The sequence below is a fragment of the Malania oleifera genome, chromosome 13, assembly GCF_029873635.1.
Source record: "Malania oleifera isolate guangnan ecotype guangnan chromosome 13, ASM2987363v1, whole genome shotgun sequence".
NCBI classification, from domain to species: Eukaryota; Viridiplantae; Streptophyta; class Magnoliopsida; order Santalales; family Ximeniaceae; genus Malania; species Malania oleifera.
The window spans coordinates 27046212-27066630 of record NC_080429.1 but is presented as its reverse complement, the minus strand read 5'-3'; the positions used below and the strand labels follow the sequence as shown (position 1 = coordinate 27066630).

At 37.1% G+C, this 20419-nt stretch overlaps 2 protein-coding genes across 3 annotated transcripts; one reads left to right on the top strand and one right to left on the bottom strand.

The window, feature by feature from the left end:
• The first annotated feature begins 11054 nt into the window (after window positions 1-11054).
• On the top strand, window positions 11055-16308 carry LOC131146403 (callose synthase 3-like). Of its 2 annotated transcripts, XR_009134369.1 has the most exons (5): window positions 11055-12744; window positions 12942-13051; window positions 14570-14692; window positions 14787-14904; window positions 16088-16308. XR_009134369.1 is itself a non-coding variant. In XM_058095999.1 (4 exons), exons 1-4 carry the CDS (start codon window positions 13046-13048, stop codon window positions 16126-16128), a joined length of 288 nt encoding a protein of 95 aa, XP_057951982.1. In that variant the 5' UTR covers window positions 11055-13045; the 3' UTR covers window positions 16129-16308. The 2 variants fall into 2 exon arrangements, 1 of the variants encoding a protein (XP_057951982.1); XM_058095999.1 differs by having other exon boundaries at window positions 11055-13051.
• A 2643-nt stretch (window positions 16309-18951) lies between these two features.
• On the bottom strand, window positions 18952-19425 carry LOC131145765 (uncharacterized). Its single transcript, XM_058094954.1, has one exon. It carries the CDS (start codon window positions 19423-19425, stop codon window positions 18952-18954), a length of 474 nt encoding a protein of 157 aa, XP_057950937.1.
• Window positions 19426-20419: the final 994 nt, after the last annotated feature.

Below are 20419 nucleotides of genomic sequence, written 5' to 3'. Positions count from 1 at the left end.
GTCCAAAATTGTCCAATATTTTAATAAAGTGCCAAAATCATCATTCTTGAACTTATTGCACTATTTATGAAAATTTGGTAATTTTTTGTCGCAGGAAAATTCCCGGGAATCAAAACTGACATCTGTTCGTATTTCGTACATAACTTTTCCGTCCAAGCTCTGATCGAGACAATTCAAATTTCTAGAGAAAGAGGAAAGGATTATCTACAACTTTAGTGTTTTGAGTTTTGTGAGATACAGGCTTTAGAAGAGTCATATTTGCAACGAAAAGAGAACAAATAAAATGAGAAAATAAAAAAATATATTTGAATGAATATTTGATGTGACCCGGCCATGAGTGTCATCCGGGTAGGGCTTCTGTATTTTCTTTTTAAACTCCTCCAGCGCAGCTCCTGGGGAAATCCTCTTCTCTTCTCTCCTCTACTATTCTCCTTCTTCTTCTTCTTCTTCTTCTTCTTCTTCTTCTTCTTCTTTGGTTTTGTTTTTTTTGTTCTTTCAATTTCTGCTTTGCTCCTTCTCTGTTTCCCTTTCTTTCTCCCCTGTTTTTCCTTAGTTTTGCCTTCCCCTGTCTCTCGAGTCTCCTTCCATAACAGTCCGGCCAGTCCTCTCCACCCTCGGCCAGTCACCATAGCAATCCTCCTCAGCCCACTGGAGTGTCTCCATCACAGCAGCAGCAGCACGCCTCTGCCCCAAGAACACAGCAACCCCCTGGAGTACCTCGGCCAACCCAGCAGTTCTGCAACCAACCGCAGCAAACTGTGAGCATCCAGCCACACCCGGCACCCGAGTCCCTGTTCCACTCCAGTAGCAGCAGCAAGTCCTCTGCAACTTGCTGCAATTTTCCAGCAGCCAGCAAAAGCCTCTCGGCCAGTCTCCAGCAGGCCTCTCGGCTAGTTCCCAGCACAGCAGCCTCCACAGACTGCTCCCCACAGCAGAAGCACCCGAGCTCCACACCACCATCCTCTGCTTCCCACCAGCAACAGCACGGCCAAACACTCAGGCACCATCCACAACAGGCCCCTACTCTCTCTCTCTCTCTCTCTCTCTCTCTCTCTCTCTCTCTCTCTCTCTCTCTCTCTCTCTCTCTCTCTCATCTCCTTCTTCTTCTTGTTTTTTTATTTATTTATTTTATGCTAATTGTTATTTTGTTTTTACTCATTGGATTTTATTAAAGACTTGGTTTTTTTTTATTCTATTTTTTTCTTTATCATTTATTTAGATGCTCTTTTAATTATAGTTCTTTTTATTATTAAAGTTTATTGAATTTATGTGTTTAATTAATGAAGTCTAAGATAAAAATAAAAAAAATATAGAAAAATAAAATAAAATACAAAGTTCGTTTTTTTATTTCTTGTGTCACGTTATTGTTAGGGTTGATTGATAGTCTAATTTTAATTCGAGTTCTGTGTTCGTGTTAAAGGTCCAATTTTTATTGCGCGCGTGTGCGTATTTGATTGAGTTTCCATTGCATACTCTATTTCCTTGTTTGAAGTTGCCATTTTAATTAATGCATGTTTCAGTGCTTCCTTAAGTAGGTTAGGGTTTCCATTCTTGCTTTTTAATTTAGTGAATGTTAGTTTTAGGGTTTAGATTGCGTGTTATTTAATTTGTTAAAAATAAAATTGAACAATCTTGAGATCCCGAATCTGAACTGAGTTCAGTACCTTTTTAATTTCGATTGGAAAGACGTAAATTATGAGATTAAAACGCATTCCCTGAGGAGACGATCTAACCCTTGGGCTTAATATTACACAACAGAACTCCTATACTTGGAATAGCTTCCGAGCTGCTCATTTTTTGAGTGAGTCACAAATGTTTCTAACTTTTGTTTGGGCTACCGAACCTTCACTCGAGCTGCCAAACTATTTTAAAGACTTTTTAAAATGTGTTTGTTTGGGCGACCGAACCTCAGTTTATCCACTTGAACCTTGTTGGGTTAAAATTACTTTAACTGAGGTAAAATTGAGTTGATTTGGGTTAATACTTCTTAAGCATTTTAGAACTTTTCTAATAATTCCCTATAGGTCCTAAACTGTTATAATTTTACCCTAACCTATAAATATGAGTTCATTTGTGTGGATTAGTAACAATTAGCAAAAATCATTAGTGCAAAATCCTCTCTTTTTCAAAAACTCATATTGCCCAAAATATTCTCAAATACTTATTCCCTTGATACATCTTAGCATTGTGAGAGCTTATTGAGTGGGCTAGTCATTATTAGAGGTTGCTTATACTCCCATTGTTTTTCTTGATTGATTGTTATTGTTTTGGGGAGTCAAGCAAGAGTTTTTCCACAGATTTTTATTTGACAAATCTAGTGTTGGGAAAAACTCATTAGCTTAAGGATATTTGCATTGTCATTGCAAAGATTCCTATAGCTTGATTTTGTTGTGCAAAATATTTTTTAACAAGCTATTATTTTGTTTTTCAAACAACTCTTGAGCCTACTTTTTTGAAGAAAATATTTTGAGTTGTTTTGAATATTTGCAACATCTTTGAAACCTTAATTTATTATTGAGATTTGATATATACCGTTTTAAAGAAATAGCTTGATTAGAACACTCTTGATCATATTAGTGGTAATACCTTGTTGAGTGTTGCTTACACAAAATCACATCACAGACCTTACATTTCCTATATTGCTGATGTGTGGTTGATTGAGTATATTGTGTTTAGTGGTACATAATCTATTCAGTGTAAGAAGCATTTCCGTGTACATAATATTTTAGACACATTTGTTGTATTCCAGGCACGGGCCTGAAGAGGGAGACTAGCCCTGTGGAATAGTCTCGGATTGGATTAGACCCGATTAGGAAAGCTAGGTACGCCATCCTGGTAAAGCGTGTTGGTTGAGGTCAGTCTCGTGAATTGACTTGGTTGTAACCGATGCCACTCCACCCGTTAAGTGAGCATTAGTGGAATCCTTGTGCTGGTGTAGCCAAGGTGGGGAAGTAGGCACAGTTAGCTGAACCCCGATAACATTTCTTGTGAGTGCTTTTAATGTTCGCATTTTAAATTCTAGTACATGAATGTTTATATTTTACTATTGTGAATGATTGGGTTTATAATTGCATAGACAGACCCTAGGTTGAGTAATATAGCTATTAAACCGATTGAACTAGACGATAATTTTTAAATACCCAATTCACCCCCCCTCTTGGGAATACACCAAAGTTAACAATATTTTATGCTTTCCTTATTTGTTGCAATGATCCAACTACTTTTCAAGAGGTAGTGCACGACCAGGAGAAAGATATGTGGATGGGAGCGATGATTGAGGAGATGGAATCATTACATAAGAACCAAACTTGAGATTTGGTGGAGCTTCCAAATGGGAAGAGACCGATAGGTTGCAAATGGGTGTATAGGAAGAAGGAGGCAATTTCATAAAAGGAAGGAGATAAATTCAAGACACGGTTGGTGGAAAAAAGATACTCGCAAAAGAAGGGGATAGATTATGATGAGATCTTTTCTGCAGTGGTCCGACATACTTCTATTAGAATTGTGTTGGGGTTGGTATCTCATTACAATCTTCATTTGGAACAAATGGACGAGAAGACAACATTTCTTCACGGTGACTTGGAGGAACAAATCTATATGGTACAGCCAGAGGGATTCATTGAACTAGGGAAAGAAAATTTTGTTTGTAGGTTGAAGAAATCTCTTTATGGGTTGAAACAGTCTCCAAGGCAATGGGATAAACGGTTTGATTCGTATATGAAGATTGGCTACAAACGATGTGAGTATGATTGCTGTGTTTTTGTGAATAAATTTGGAGATGATTATCTTATTTTCCTATTATTGTACGTCGATGACATGTTGATAGCTGCAAAAGATTTAATTAAGGTGAATCAGTTAAAGGACCTATTGCATAAGGAATTTGACATAAAGGATCTTGGTTCTGCCAAGAAAATACTTGGGATGAAGATTCGTCTTGACAGGACTGCAGGGAGAATATGGTTATCTCAGGGCGGTTATATTCAGAAGGTGTTGGAGAGATTTAGCATGACTGATTCAAGACCGATGTGTACACCTCTAGAGAATCGTTTCAAATTGGCTATTGCAGATTGCCCAAGTTTGGATGAGGAAATCCAAGACATGTCAAAGGTCCCCTATGCTAGTGCTGTGGGGAGTTTAATGTATGCCATGGTATATAGGAGGCCAGATTTGGCTCATGCAGTAAGCATGGTGAGCAAGTTCCTCTCTAATCCAAGAAGGTAGCATTGGGAAGCCATCAAATGGATACTTAGATACTTGTGAAGTACATCGGGATATGACATCATGTTCGACAAACAACAGGGTTTTCCTTTAATTATGGGGTTTGTTGATGCAGATTATGCTGGAGATATAGATGACAGAAAGTCTGCAACAGAATATGTGTTTACCCTTGTAGGAGGACTGGTATGTTGGAGATCTATGGTACAGTCTCTGGTTGCATTGTCCATGATTGAGGCGGAATATATGGTAGTTGCCAAAGCTGCAAAGGAAGCTTTATGGCTTACTGGTTTAGTCAGAGAGCTGGGGTTACAACAAGATGGTGTGGTGCTGCATTGTGATAGTCAGAGTGCCATTTACTTGGCGAAGAATCAGATATACCATGTTAGGACCAAGCACATTGATGTGAAGTTCCACAGAGTTTGGGAATTGATTGCTTCAGGTGAACTTATGTTGGAGAAAGTTCACACATCTGATAATGCAGCATATATTTTGACCAAATCAATTACTTCAGAGAAGTTCAAGCATTGCTTGGACTTACTACATGTCTCCAAGTCATAGAAGGGAGACAAGCCCAACCTAATGTTTTCAAGTTCAAAGTGAAGCAGTTCATGTTTTTGAGATTCTCCTAAGGGACGTATAATCGCTAAGGTGGATATTGTTATTTGTGCCTCTTATACTTTTGTTTTGACAAGTAAAGAAGGAAGGAGGAAAAACATGAAGAGGGCAACACAGTAGGCCTCGTCAACGAGGGCCTATGTTTGTCGACGAGGCGACAACAATGATTCGTCGACGAAGACTTTAAAGCACGAATAATTACCGAGAGTAGGAAATTTTAGAGTTCTGGCATCATCAACGAGAGCCCTGCATTTATTGACAAAGGTTCTTCTTGGTCTCGTCGACGAAGCCCTGTGTTCGTCGATGAGGGGTGCCTGGGCTGCAGCAGTTTGTCTTAATTTTGAATTTTTGAATGATGGGTGGTTGGTCAAACGAGGAGAAACCTCCGAGGAAACTCTATATATATCATCTGGGCATATTTTGAGAGATAGGGTGATCATTTGAGAAGTGTATTGTGTACATTTTGATTTCCTTAGTGAAATTTATGTGTCATTGCTTTCGTGGATGTATGCTTTGTCGAATCACGTAAATTTTTGTGTCGATCTTATTATGGTTGTGTGTGTTATTTACATTTACTTCTTGTTGTTTATTCCGCTGTGCATCTTCATTATCTGATTAATTATCACAACACTTTGGTGGGGGCAAAGCTTCCAACCATGTCTTCTTTGATAACCTTAAGCTACAAAGTCCCCAATGTTCTTGAATTGAATGCTAAAAATTAATATCATTGATTCCCTATTTCATTTCAAGAGCTTTACAGTCCCTGTCTTAAGTCCTATATATATATATATATTAAGAGGATAAAAAGCTGAAATATATTCAATAAAACCGCAGCAAACAAACTCATGCTAGAAAATGTCCTCTGTTCGAGAGAGACAACAACACGTACGACAGGCTTCCAACAAATTAAACTGAAGATAAGCATGCATGCTTGAGTAAAGGCTGAGCTCCAGAAAAGACTGACAGCAACTTTCCAATTCACTTCAATGAACAGCGACACAACAAACTGTAGACAACACAGCGGCAGAACAACAAGAAAAAGCCAGAAAAAATAAACAAGGCTCCTCCATATACAACAGCAAGCAAAAACTTCAAACCAATCAGCAAACAAAGAATCCAAGACCATCCACAAACTGTAACAAGAAGAGCCAAACTGCTGCAGCCAAACAAAGCCTTAAGTAACTCTCCAGATTTCCCAGCATGAGTATCAGCAATCAAGAACAAGAAGAACCCCCAAAATCTGAAATAGTCCCCTATTAACCTCCTCAGTAGGACAAAATGCATTTGAACTCTTGCCTATCCAGGTTTGGGAGAAGTGAGGAGGATCTAGACCATAGTAAAGTATTATCGAGGCACCTAAAAAGAGCCTCTGAAGTTGAAAAGAAGGATTCCCTAAAAATTCGTCTATTTCTTTCTCTCCAAATCTCCCAACAAACAATGCCGATGATGGCTACTCTAATACACTTGAGAAAACCTTTAAGCCTTGTGAAATTCCAGATATCGTAAAACGAGCTTAACTTGAAGGGGAAGACCAATTGGAGTTGCAAACAATTGCATGTGGAGGCCCATAAATTTTTTTTTTGAATTGACAATGAAGGAGCAAATGATTAACTTCCTCACCTTCCTCTTTGCAAAGAATGCACATCCCTTCTCTTTTGTAAATTATCAGCTGTCAAAATTCTAGTGTTAATTGTCAACCAACAAAAGAATTAGAAACTGATCTTTGAAGGGATAAAAATGATTCAAAGCCTAACAATGGATTTAAGGCTCTTGAAATGAATTTTCTAAGAAAGGGCTTTGTAGAACCTTGCAATCGAAAATTTTTTAGAATTATTTAGATCCGTAGCAAGAATCAGACCAACCTCTTCTGATTGAAACTTTATAAATTAACTTCAAAAGCCGGACAGCTTGGTTCATCTCCTTTCCTCTTATTTGAGCTCCTTATTTCATAAATAGAATATTTTATCTTAATTCCTACGCCATTGTTATTCTTGTTTTCAGGCTTATTATCGAATCAAGTTGAACTTAATTTGTTCGCATTTACTACAGATTTAATCAATTTCATGGATAAGAGTTGAATCCACGGGGTAGGCATATGCGGAAAATACTTTGATTGGTAAATCAATTTATGTTGAAATTATGAACATGTTAAAATCTGAGTGGAAACAGTATAAAGCATCATTACATGAGTTGATGTATAATAGTGGATACCAATAAAATTAGGGTATTCCCCTAAAACAGCCAATGGGGTATGACACGTGGCTAGTGACGTCACCTTGTTACACTAAATTAAAAAAATAATAAAAAAAAAAAATAAAAAAAAAAAGAAAAGGAAAATGGAACTAGGACTTAACACGTGGGTGACGTTATGCTGACGTCATCATGTTACAATAAAAAAAAAAATCATGTGTCCCCACTGTGGGTAACACGTGGCCCAACAAGCCCAACTGGGCTAAGCTCGGTCTAGACCCATTCAAATCGGTCTGATTTTTCTTGAACAATGTGAACATGTGGCATAACAAGCCCAACTGGGCCAAGCCAATTCAAATCGGTCTGGTTTTTCTTGAAACATTTATTTTATTTTATTTATATTACTTTAATTTTAATTTTAATTGGGTTTAATTTTTTTTTAAAAATATGGGAAAATCAAAGAAAAATTAGGAAAAATATTTTGAAAGTCATAAAAAAATAAAAATGTTATATATTTGGGTTGCTTTAAGTCAAAATAAATAACAAAAAAGTCTTTAAAATTCAATTTTTTTAAAAAAAAATATTGAAAAATCTCATAAAATTTTCTATAAATTTTGGAAAAATATTTAAAAACTATTTTGCTCAAAATTTGATGATTTTTTCCTATTTTTGCATGGGTGCGTCCTAATGATTTTAAAAAGGAGTTAAGAGATATTTAAGACCTCGCCTATATTAGTTTTTATGTGGGTTTATCTAACAAGATCCCCTCGTCTAGAGGTCTTGTTAGAAATTCTTAAATCACACCCTAATTTTCGCTCCCTTCCTTTTAAAATTTTAATTATTTATTTATTTTGTTTGTTTTACTTCAAATGAGTTAATTAAAGACCATTGGATTTAATGGAGGGAGAATTTATAAATAATTAGGTATCGTTCGTAAAATGGGTGTGTAGGGGGTGCTGGTACTTTCTCTCACATAATTAAACTTTTGATTTCAATTTTGGTAAAAATGGACCATGACTACTAGTTCCTTGGCTTAAGATTAGTTTAGAGACTAATCTATGAACAGTAATTAGATGTTCTAATCGCACCTAGGTAAAGTAATAGGTTAGTGATGACTCTATCAAATTTTCAATATTTATTGTGCCTCGCCCGTCCTGAGGACACCTTCACCTCCAAGGAACATCATGACAAAGATAAAAGCTCCAATGTAACCAAGAAGAACACGCACGTGTATAAAATAACTTGCTAGGTGCCTATTGAATAGTTCTCTAAGGAGGACAAAAAATTTCATGTGTTAAAAAAATGCTTATGCATTGTGCATAACTAGTAACATCCATGTAACATAATATCGTGTTTAAGTTCATTTAATCATTTAAGATGAGAGATTAATTATGATAGGCCCACTCGGGTTAGCTGACTTGGATCCGGGTCTACTTGTACGATAAGGATGGAAAATAAAAAAGTTTTAATCGTAGAAAACATTTCATATTTCACTTTTAGATTCCCGAAGAGTTACAAAATCACACATTTTTTCTAAATTTTGAAAAATTATATAATAGAAAATAATAAATTTTTTTATTTATAAAAAATCCTATACAAATTTAGAAAAATAGAACTATTTATCACAAGTAAATATTACCAAAAGGCTGATTTTTTTTTTATTTGCAATTCTTTGAAAAAAAATAAAAAAAAATCAATTATTAACAACCAAATACACCTTAGACTTTTCTATAACTATCAACATTTATGTAAGCTCTACATGCAAAAAACCTTCAAAAACATGTTACATATTCTCGATATCATCCTTTACAAATAATAAAAGATGGTAACTAATTGTGAATCTCATTGCCATGACCCATGCAATATCTAAGAGAAATCATCCCTGTTAACATACTTTCAAGTTCAAAGATATTATACCCATAGTAAAGATAATCTAATAAAAGTTTATAAAATTATCATATATTAGGTACAAAAATCATGTCACAATTGATCATCCAACATAGCGCTTTTGTCTAATCTATTAAAACCATTTGCAAGTTAGTTGATCCTCTTGTGCATTGATGCAACGAGCATACAACATATAATTCAAATAATTTCAACTGGCAATGTTTTCAAATTACTAGTGTAACTTGAGAAAATCTCAAAATATGTGCTATCTCATCAAATAGAAGCTATGTGAAGAGATGGATTCTACATACAACAAAATCATTATTTAGAGAGAATATTAATCAACTAAGAAACATTCATATGAAGTTTAGAATTGACTAAACTATGTTAACTTATTAAAACAAAAGATATTTCACCAATATTTAAGTTTTGCTCGATATTTAAAAGTATGGCTTTGGCTCTTCTACTATGACTAATGCATAGCACCACCGGTCGATTCTATAATAAGATTTTGTCACATAACTACTGGATACTAATTTGAGTTAAGTAATGTAGGATTGCTTTAGATGAGATCTTTTTATCCATTACTTGGTGAAATATTAAGATACATAGTACTAGTGCTATGCATTATCCATAGAAGATGAGTGGGGGACTTGGAATATAGGTTGTTCACCAATTAAATTTGAGTTTGATTTGAATGACAGAATTTGATTGAACCGATAAAAGTTTAAATGGTTCATATGGTCAAAAGATTTGAAAAAGATCTAAACTAGTCATACTCACTAAAATATGATCATATAAGGTTCAAGTTAAATCAACATTCATGATGTAAGTTGATGTAAGTTTCAATCCAACCATGGGGAATTATTTCTGTTGTACCATATGGGCTTTAAAAAAAAAGTATAAAACTAGTGTCTTGCTATGTCATTTGAATCTTCATATCCAATGGAAGTAGCAGGACAAGAAATAAAAGACATTCTCAAAAGTTTACCTAGTTAGATATCTGTCGCCAAGATGTTATCCAGTGTAAGTGTGGAGAATGACTTCTGCAGATGTGGCTTTTCAATTGATAATTTTTTTGAAACTTATCGCATTGTTGGTTGAAATTGAGGATTAGAGTACAAGCATGCAAATGCTAGCTTTACAATCCAGACCACTTCCTTTGCGAGTTTACTTGTAGGAGCTGATAGGCGTTGGTCTACCACATCTTTCAACAGTACATGGTGAGTGGCTAATGATGATGATGTTGATGGTAATGACGAGGAGAATGGTAGAGATGAGATGAGATCACTTGGATGCCTTCCGATAACTACTTCCATTGAGTGAAGCGTAGAAAAAATCAACATCGGAGATTTAATATGGTTCGGCACCAAGCCTACTGATTACGCGTCAAAGATGCATAATTAGGAGTTTAAATTCATGCATTGATGATTATAATTTTAATTAAATGTCTAATTATGTCTAATATTTTAACGTCGAACTTATTTGATAATTTTGAGATAAATAGCCTATTTTTGTCATAAATTTATGGTCATTCATGTCCTATTATTGCAGGACAATTTTTGGACATTAAAAATGTATGCGGGTCGTGTGAGGGAGAAACTGTGTACGTCAGCCACACACGTGACAAAGAGATACAGTGTGTATAACAAGAAGCCATGTTCATGAAGATGTAGATTGGCGGTGACGTGTGGAAATCGCCCATGCATTGGGCTGAATTGGAGAGGACCGGAGGTGATTAGAAAAAAAAAAAAAAATGAAAAGGAAAGATGGAAGCTGGGCCTGCACTGAAAGTAAAGAAAAAAAAAAGAACATGCATAAGCTGGGCCTAAATGGTGTGTGAGGGCTTTCGGCTAACAAAGTGAGAACAAAAGCGAGCAGGGCCTTGTGTGTGCTAGAACAAATTGGAAACAAAAGGGAGGACCCGTGGGCTTGAGTGAAGAGAGGCCGTGTACAACAAAAATGAAAAAAAAAAAGTGGGCCGGGTCTTGCTGTGACCCGGCCATGCAAATGTGTGTGTGTGTGAGGCGCTGGCACGTGAGGGCAGTATGCAGCTAAAAAAGAGGGGCAGCATAGGGATCCAGGGAGTTTTTGGTTTTACTTTTATTTTTTCTGCGTTGTGCACCCCCTCGGGCTCGCCCCTTTCCCCTTCTCTCCCTTTCTTCTCTTCCTCTCGTCTCCCTAAACTCTCAACTCACCCGGTCTCCTTGAATATCACAGCCTTTCTTTTCTTTTCTCACATCTCTCCCTCTCCTCTCTCTCTTTTTCATCTTCTCAGTTCTTCTCTCTGTCTCTCCCTCTCGGTTTGTCCCTCATCCTCACTCCTCAGCTCTCTGTTCCTCTCGTCCCTCTCTGTCTCTCCTCTCTTCTCTCCCTCCCTCTATTCCTCTTTTTTTTTTTTTTTTTTCAGCATTTCTTTTCTCCCAACCCTCTTATCTCCTCTTTCTCTCAGCTCTCTCCTTTCTCTTCCTTTGTTTCTCTCCCTCCTAGGTCCATCTCTTCTTCCTTCCCTTTCAGTTTACCTCTCTCAGTTATGCTTGTACGTGCTGTGCTGCTCCCTTATACCTTGCTGCTCCCTCTCGACCCTGTCTTCTCTGTGCTGCTGTCTATTGTTCCTGCTACTGCGAACTGCTGCTGTCTGCGGTCCAGTGCTGCCGTGTTGCTGCTGCAGCTGGAGGAGAACCCGAGTCCTGCTCCTGCTGCTGTGCTGTGCTATGGCCAGACTCTCCTCAAATACGACCTATTTCCCTTTTACTCTCTTCTCTCTCTCTCTCTCTCTCTCTCTCTCTCTCTCTCTCTTTCTCTTTTTCTTTTTCCTTCTTCTCTTCTTCTCTAGTTTTTTTTTTTTTTTTTTTCTTTTTCTTTCCTGCATTTAAATACTTGGTTAATCATTGTTAATTTTTACTTGAATTTTAATTAAAGTTCTGAACTTTTAAATTTATGCTGGGTTATATTTTGAATTAATTTTGATTGGGTTAATTTATCTTGAATTTGGTTTAATTGAGATCCTAGTTATTATTGTAGTTAAATTTATTATTTAAGCCGTTGAAGAGTCAAGTTTGTTTTTGGTTAAACCATCGTCCGATTAAATTCAATTTCTGTTTAGGTTATTGATTGGGTTAGGTTCAAGTTTTAAGTTGGTGTTTAATTTTATGTCTAAATGCTTAAGTAGAGTAATAAAGTTTTCGTCTTTAGTTTTTTTTTATTCGAAATTTTGAACGTGAATTTTATTTCTCGTCTGCATGCTTAACGTAGGATTGTTTTCTCCATTTAAGTTGAGTAATATAGTTTATGTTTTGCTTTATTTTAAGTTTCATTGGAAAAATCTCAACAACCAAAAACCTGAATCTAAATTGTGTTCAATAACCTTTTCATTTCTTATTTTCTTTTGGAATTATACTAAATTTGGAATTAGGCTGCATTTCCTGATGAGACAATCTGACCTTTAGACTAATTATTATACAACTGAACTCCTATATTTAGGATAGCTTTCGAGCTGCTCATTTTTAGAGCGAGTCAAGTTTTTGGCACCGTTGCCGGGGATTGCCAGATTTAGTTTTAAATTAGTGTTTTTCCCTTTATTTTGCTTTTCTTCACGAAGAAAAAGAGTGTTGAAAATAATAACAATAATAATAAGAAATAAAAGAATATGGTTGTACCTGCACCACATAATCTTATGGATTTTTTGCAGCCTACATGCACCACTGCACCATTTTACACTGTTTTACCTAATGACGCACTTAATTTCATGATTCAGCGCGGGAGGATGTCATTGATACTTCAGTTCTACGGGACGGAATCCGAGTGTCCTTATCGGCATCTGACGGAGTTTAAGTTAACTTGCAATACTTTTTTTTCCTAGTGTTAGAACTGATGAATTTACTAGACTTCATTTATTTCTTGCCTCTTTGGAGGATAGGGCGAATATGTGGTCTAATTCTTTGAGACCTCACTCTATCTCTAATTGGGCCGATATGGAATGTGAATTTCTACATAAGTTTTGCCCCTCACAAAGAATTCAATTTTTATAGGAACAGATGATTCAGTTTATGTAGAAGGGTGATGAAACTTTTCGGGCTTGCTAGGAGAGGTTCAAGGGTATGATAAATACTTGTCTACATCACCGGTTTGAATCATGGAGGTTAGTCAATTATTTTTATACAGATCTTACTCCTAATTGCAAATAATTTGTCCAAACTATGTGCAATGGAGAACTCTTCAGCAAGGAACCGGATCAGACACTATCATTCTTTGATTACTTAGCTAAAAGTGTCCGATAATGAAATACACGATACGATTAGGCACCCATGGCAGTACAGCCTATCTGCGCAATCAGTGGTGGATGTAAATATGAGCCAACATATTATCCATACACTCCTCTGCATCAATATCCGCCACAGTAGATCTATCAGAGCTACACACTTCTAGGATTTCAATCTAATGAAGCTCCTATTCCATCGACGACGTCTTTTGAGGATAACGTGGCACAAATGGCTAATACACTTTAGGAATTTATGCAGATTAATACTGAAACCTAAGGTGTAGTCCCAATTACTATTCAAACACAACAACCACACAACAAAAATCACTTTGAATATTTAGAGTCCTTATATATGAATATACAACTCCTGTTGTTGTCTTTTGAATTTGAATATTATAACGACATTCAAACACTTTTTCAATATCATAACTTAATTAAACCTTTAGCTAATAAGTTTTTGGATGTTAACCAATCAATGTACTTCCTTTCGATTTCCGCAAGCCCAATAACAAATTAGTTTTTGGGTTTACTTAATTTCTAATACCCGTTTGCTTTATAATTGAAAGTATTAAAATATTCACACAAGTTATATTGTTGCTAAAATTAAAAGAGAGTAAGGGTAAGAGAGTGACACCACCACTTTTACGAGGCTCGGCTTATACCCAGCCTACGTCCTTGTTTTAGGTTAATCACCTAAGGAATTTACTATATCTTGTTCCTTCCAGTTGGAACAAAAACTTTACACAATTAACCATCTTTTTCAGGAAGAGAAACCTCCCCAAGCACCGACCTGTGCTCGATCGAATGATCTAACAAACCTTTGAATCGTTCAAAGTACAAAAAGATAGAAGTAGATCGGTGGTTCTAAAGAAAAAATTGAATACAACTCAGAACCAAGCTTTTGATATTTTTAATCCACCAAAAACATAGAGTTTTTCTCTAGCAAAATTAGGTGAGCAAAGGAACTCAAGGAGAATTTTAGCGTAGGAAGAATTTCAGCGTATTGATTAATTGATCTCTTAGCCTTATCTTGCTTGTATGTTCTCTCTCAAATTTTCATTACCCAAAGAGGTATTTATAGACCAACGTCCTTATTTAATTAGGTAACATTTGAAAAAATTTTGAAAAACTTCATGTTGAGGTTGAGATCTGAAATCTGTTTGGAATGCTCCAATTGTGTGTGTGTGTGTGTGTGTATGCCCCTTGAATGTAGAATTTGATCAAGTTGTCTTTTATTATGCATTCGGAGTGTCAGACTAAGAAATCATTTTTTTTCACATTTATTTTTTATATTCTTGGAATATCTTTGCCCTTGTGCTAACCACTACATTTTCTGTATTTTAAGTTAATTCAAATGGAAAAATGATCGGATAAGTTGTTAATTTATATGATATTCAGGATGGCAAACCCGCTAGCAGAGATAGATGGATGGGGAAAGTTAATTTTGTTGAGATACGTACATTTTTGCATATTTTCCGAAGCTTTGACAGAATGTGGGGTTTCTTCATTTTGTGCTTACGGGTAATGCTTTGCTTTCCATGCCTTTGATTTTCTGTTATTTTTTATTTCCTGTTTATGTATTTCGTTGGTATTGAAGTTGGTGAATATTGTGAAGGCTATGATTATTGCCTCTTGGAATGGTTCGGGAGAACCAAGCTCTATATTTAGTGCTGATGTTTTCAAGAAAATACTGTCTGTCTTTATCACTGCTGCAATATTGAAGCTTGGACAGGGTAACTGAGGAAGTTCTGACCGTAGTCTCTCTCTCTCTCTCTCTCTCTCTCTCTCTTTCTGTTTTTTGTGTACGTCCATTTATCCTTTTTGCACATTGCGTGTTGGGAACATTTTCATAGCGACTTTTTTTTTTCTTCTTTTTTCGTCCGTTTAATCTTTATCTTGTTCATTGCATGTTGGGAACTATCTGGTAGACTGGTAATGACTTTTTAAGGACGCTAATGTTTCTTGTATCACTGTGTAATATTCACTATGTTCGATTGTCTAGTGGATTCTTGGATTGGATTCACATGGTTAATAACGGGAACAAATGCCATGTAGGATAGGTTATACTGTGCATGGTGTTGGTCCCCATACTGTACAAGGGTTGTTCGCCCAGGTGTGGCACCCAGGGGGTTGAATTGATGTGGTTAAAAATTTCATGTTGTACAAATTTTAACAGCAGAGTGAATCAAGCAATGCAAACAAGCAAGAGTAAAATTAAGGAAACAAAAAGACAATGACATACAAAATTTATGGTGGTTCTATCTTTTGTGACCAACATTCACTCCCAAAGAAGCTCACTCACAAATTTCACTAGTATAATAAGCAGTAGTCATGCACTTGGCACATGGATCTATGGTCCTTGATATGCACTTTGATACTTGATCCAAAAAAACACGCATTATGGACTCTCTCACACTTCAAATCAAATAAGTTTAATTACACACCCTTAATAGATAATCAAGAAATTTAAATATGACGCATTATAGACTCTCTCACATCGAAAGTCGATGTGATTTTATGGTAGTGCAGGCGTCCCTATGGTGTCCAGACCAGGAGGGGCAGACCCATCGTACTTACAGACTTACGTTGATTTAACAAGGTCGGCCAGCCATTTTTAGGTCCTGCCTTTGGGCTGTACAACCTAATCATATGGGGGTAAGACATGACACCAGCCAGCTATCCATCCTGTGTGTTATTTCATGTACAACTATGTGAGATGATTTTTATGTATAAAAATTCAGTATGTTATACCATGTGATAAATTATGTTTTCCCAGTTATGATATAGATAGTTTAATCAAATATGATTTATGTAGTGTTATATGTATAACACAAAAATATGCATGTTGTCACACACTGATATTAGTTTATTTTCCTTACTAAGAGGTGTCTCACCCCGGCCATATAAACATTTCAGGAGCCCCAGATAGAAGAGCGAATAGAGTTTCGCAGCATTAGAATTCGATCGTTCTACCCTGTCTGAAGGGTAAGTCATTTTGCTAGCGTCTGACGGATTTTTGGGTGGTGATCCTAGAGCACTTTTTGGATATTTTGGGATGTGTGTATGTAGATGAAAGTTGTAGTAAAACTCTAGTATTTTGTTGGATGGATGATTTGATATGTATATGATTTTACGTTTCCCGTTGCTTAGGTATCAGTGTTGTATTATTAGGACTATTATGTTTTAAAAAAAAATTATGGTAAAATAGGCAAGTCGTTACACGAAACCTCAAGGCCCCATCATTTGAGATACTTAAATCTTCCTCCAGACCATCTTGTACTTTCTTTATCAGCTCTACTAATTTTGTATCACTCCTCTATGCCGCTTTAATTCTTTCTTGTAGGGTCAGTTGCAACATAAGATTGGCAATAAAGACCTGATGGTCACCCTTCAATAGTGTTATCCCCAATATCTCCAGATCCTTCTGAGTCGAATGTTGGATCTCCACTGCAGATACTGATGCACCCATTGACTTCTAACTCAAGGCATCAGCCACCACATTTGCCTTCCCTAGGTGGTAACTGATGGTGTAATCGTAATCCTTTATCAGCTCTAACCACCTCCTTTACCTAATGTTCAACTCTGTCTACGTGAAAAAGTATTTCAAACTCTTTTGGTCAATAAAAATTTCACACCTACCCCCATAAAGATAATGCCACCAAATCTTTAGTGCGTATACTATCATTGCCAACTCCAAATATTGGGTAGGGTAATTCTTCTATTAATATTTCAACTGACGTAAGGCATATGCTTTAACTCTCCCCTACTGCATCAGAACACAGCTAAGCCCTTTGTGTGATGCATCACTGTAAATTACGAAACACTCCTCACTTGAAGGAATCATCAACACCGGTGCAGTAATGAGTTGCTGCTTCAGCTCCTGGAAACTCTGCTCCCATTCATCTGACCATTCAAATTTTACCCCTTTCCTGGTTAACCTCATCAACGGACCCAACAATTTAGAGAAACCCTCAACGAACTTGCAGTAGTATCCAACTAATCCCAAAAAACTTTTAATTTTATGCACATTCTTTGGTTGTACCCAATCTACTACTGCCTCAATCTTACTCGGGTCTACTGAGATACCACCCTTAGAGATCACATGTCCAAGGAAGGTAACCTGCTCTAACCAGAATTCGCACTTCTTAAGTTTCGCCAACAGTTCCCTTTCCCTCAGTATCTAAAGTACTATCCTTAGATGTTCCTTGTGCTCCTTTAAGCTCTTCGAATACACTAGTATATCATCAATAAATACCACCACAAACTAATCTAGATATTGGTGAAATACCCTGTTCATCAAATTCATAAATACCACTAGAGCATTTGTCAACCCAAATGGCATAACCAAGAATTCATAATTGCCACACCAAGTCTTGAAGGCAATCTTAGAAACATCCTCTAATCTAATTTTTACTTAATGATACCCAAACTGTAAATCTATTTTTGAGAAAACATGTGTCCCCTATAGCTGATCAAATAAATCATCGATGTGGGGAAGCGGGACTTATTCTTGATGGTCACTTTATTAATTTCATGGCAGTCGATGCACATTCTCATCAACCCATCTTTCTTTTTCACAAATAATATCAGCGCTCCCTAAGGTGACACGCTGGGCTGAATAAATCCCCTGTTCAATAGTTCTTGCAACTGATCCTTCATTTCCTTTAATTCTACCGGTGTCATTCTATACAGCGCTTTCGAAATCGATGCTGTCCCCCGTACTAAATCAATAGAAAATTCTACCTCGTGATCAGTAGGTAGTCCTGGAAAAACCTCGGGAAAAATATCAAGAAAATCATGCACCACTAGAATATCCTCAGTCCTCAACTCTCCTTCTGAAACCGCCTTTACACAGGCCACAAAAGCCTAACAACCATCTAAAAGCATCCACCTTGCCTGAATGGAGGATAACAACTGTGGTGGGGTACACACACAAGATCCCACAAACCTGTGCCCCTGTCCCCCTAGAGGTCTAAACACAACCTCTTTCTAATAACAATCTATACTAGTATAGTGAGCGACTAGCCAGTCCATACCCAATATCACCTCGAATCCATGCATATCCAATACAACTAGATCAACCATTAAAATCCTCCCCTGAATACACACTGGATAATTGCCAAGTACTTTATCACATGTCCCCATAGCCTCTGTCAGCGAAGCTACTAATAAACTAAACCCCAAACGCTGAGTTTCAAACCCACATAATTTTTTAAATTCTCGAGCAATGAAGGAATGGGTTGCCCCTGAACCAAACATTGTAGTAGCTTTAAATGATAGAATTGATATGGTACCTATCACGATGTCTCCGGCCACCTCTGCATCTCTGGGTGTCAACGCATAAACTCTTGTCGGGCGATATTCCTTTGCTGACCACCACGAGGTGCTTGATGACCTCCTTTGTACGGTCTCGGAGCAAGCGTTGTCATCGACGGTGCATGACAATCCATCACCATATGTCTCGGCTAATAACACCGATAGAAAATTGTCTTCCTGAGCTGGCATTCACTCGGGTACCTCCTATAACATGTAAGACAAGGAGGGGGCACTTGACCGCCTCGTATAGCTTGATCTCTCACTATCTGTCTCCATCCACCTCTGCTGTCCAGCCTCCTCCATGGTCCCCGATTGGACTATGCCTGAATATCTTAAGATGTAGGCCTCTTCCCCTGACTCTGCATTGCTGTGCCTTTCTAAAGGCCACCCTCAATGATGTCAGCTCTTTTTACCACCTCTACAAATGTCTAAACTCGAAAACCTATAACCTACTCAAATAGATTCTACCTCAGACCCTTCTCAAATTTTCGCGCCTTCTTCTCCTCATCAGGTACTAGATACGGAGAAAACTGAGACAGCTCGACAAACCTCACCACATAATATTCTATTGTCATCGGTCCCTGTGTCAGATGCCAAAATTTCATCGCCTTTGCACTCCTAATCGTAGCGAGAAAATACCTCTCGAAAAAAATCTCTTTGAAGCAGCTCCACATCACCGCCACAAGGTCAAATCTCTGCTCCTCCAACAACCTTGCTAATCTCCACCAGCGCTTTGCATCCCCCGTTAGCTTAAACATCGCAAATAAGACCTTCTTCTCATCCTTACATGGCAACACTGTCAGCATATCCTCTATGTCTTGAAGCCAGTTCTCTGCTACGAGTGGGTCAGCTCCTCCAGCAAATGACGGGGGTCTCATCTGCGTGAACTGCTCGATTGTGCAGCTCCGCTCCCTTGAACCTCCAGCCACCTCATCCATTACCTATTGAGTGACACTGCGTAATACTACGTCGGAATCTTTACCCCCTATACTGGAAGGTCTTGCTCCATCACCCCCAATATTCGTATCACTATTCCCAAGGTCCATCCAGAAAAGGAAACAACAAATCTCAAAATTCTATCATTATTACACAATTAATATATTCATTAGACCATAACTTATAAAACATCCTTCTAAGATCATCTATCTTATTATCCCTAGTTCCCATTTAGAATGTAGTCCTACCACTCAAAACAAGACTTAGCGATAGTATCCACGGTTTTCCTAGAATTATCACCCCAAGGAAAAACACAGAAACAACCACGGAACCCCTGCTTGCAGGTCACAAGATAGAACACTAAATTCTAATCTCATCAATATCCATTCTTATACTCTAGTATTGTATTCCGTTGTTTATTAAGTTCTGTAGAACCTAGAAAACCTACGCTCTGATACCAAACTGTAACTCCCCGATTTTTCATACTATTTAAAAAAAATAACATATATCAGCCATGTCAACCACTAATACCATAATACACAACCCGACCCGCAAATAGGTATCGAGTAAACATCATACTCACATATAAAATCCTAATAGCGGAAGTCATTTCATATACATATATACATCCTACAGCGAATACACATACCAGAGTGTCAACCAACCAAAAGATTATATATCAATATACATCCCAAAATAACAAAACTCTAGGGGAATCATCCATCCCTAGTTACACACTCACCCTATAGGTTAGGGTACCAACTCCACTCTATCTGGAAGCTCTATCAACAGCTCGATCTCAGTTTCTTGAAATATTTAAATGATTGGGTGAGACGCATCTCAGTAAGACGGAATAAATTATCTATAGTATGTGGTAATATGAGATTCATTATATCATAACATATAAGCATACCGGTGTTAGCATTTTCTGAGAAAATATACCATTCCACATTTACTATCATATAGATATACAAAAGAATCTTTCAAAAGCTTTTA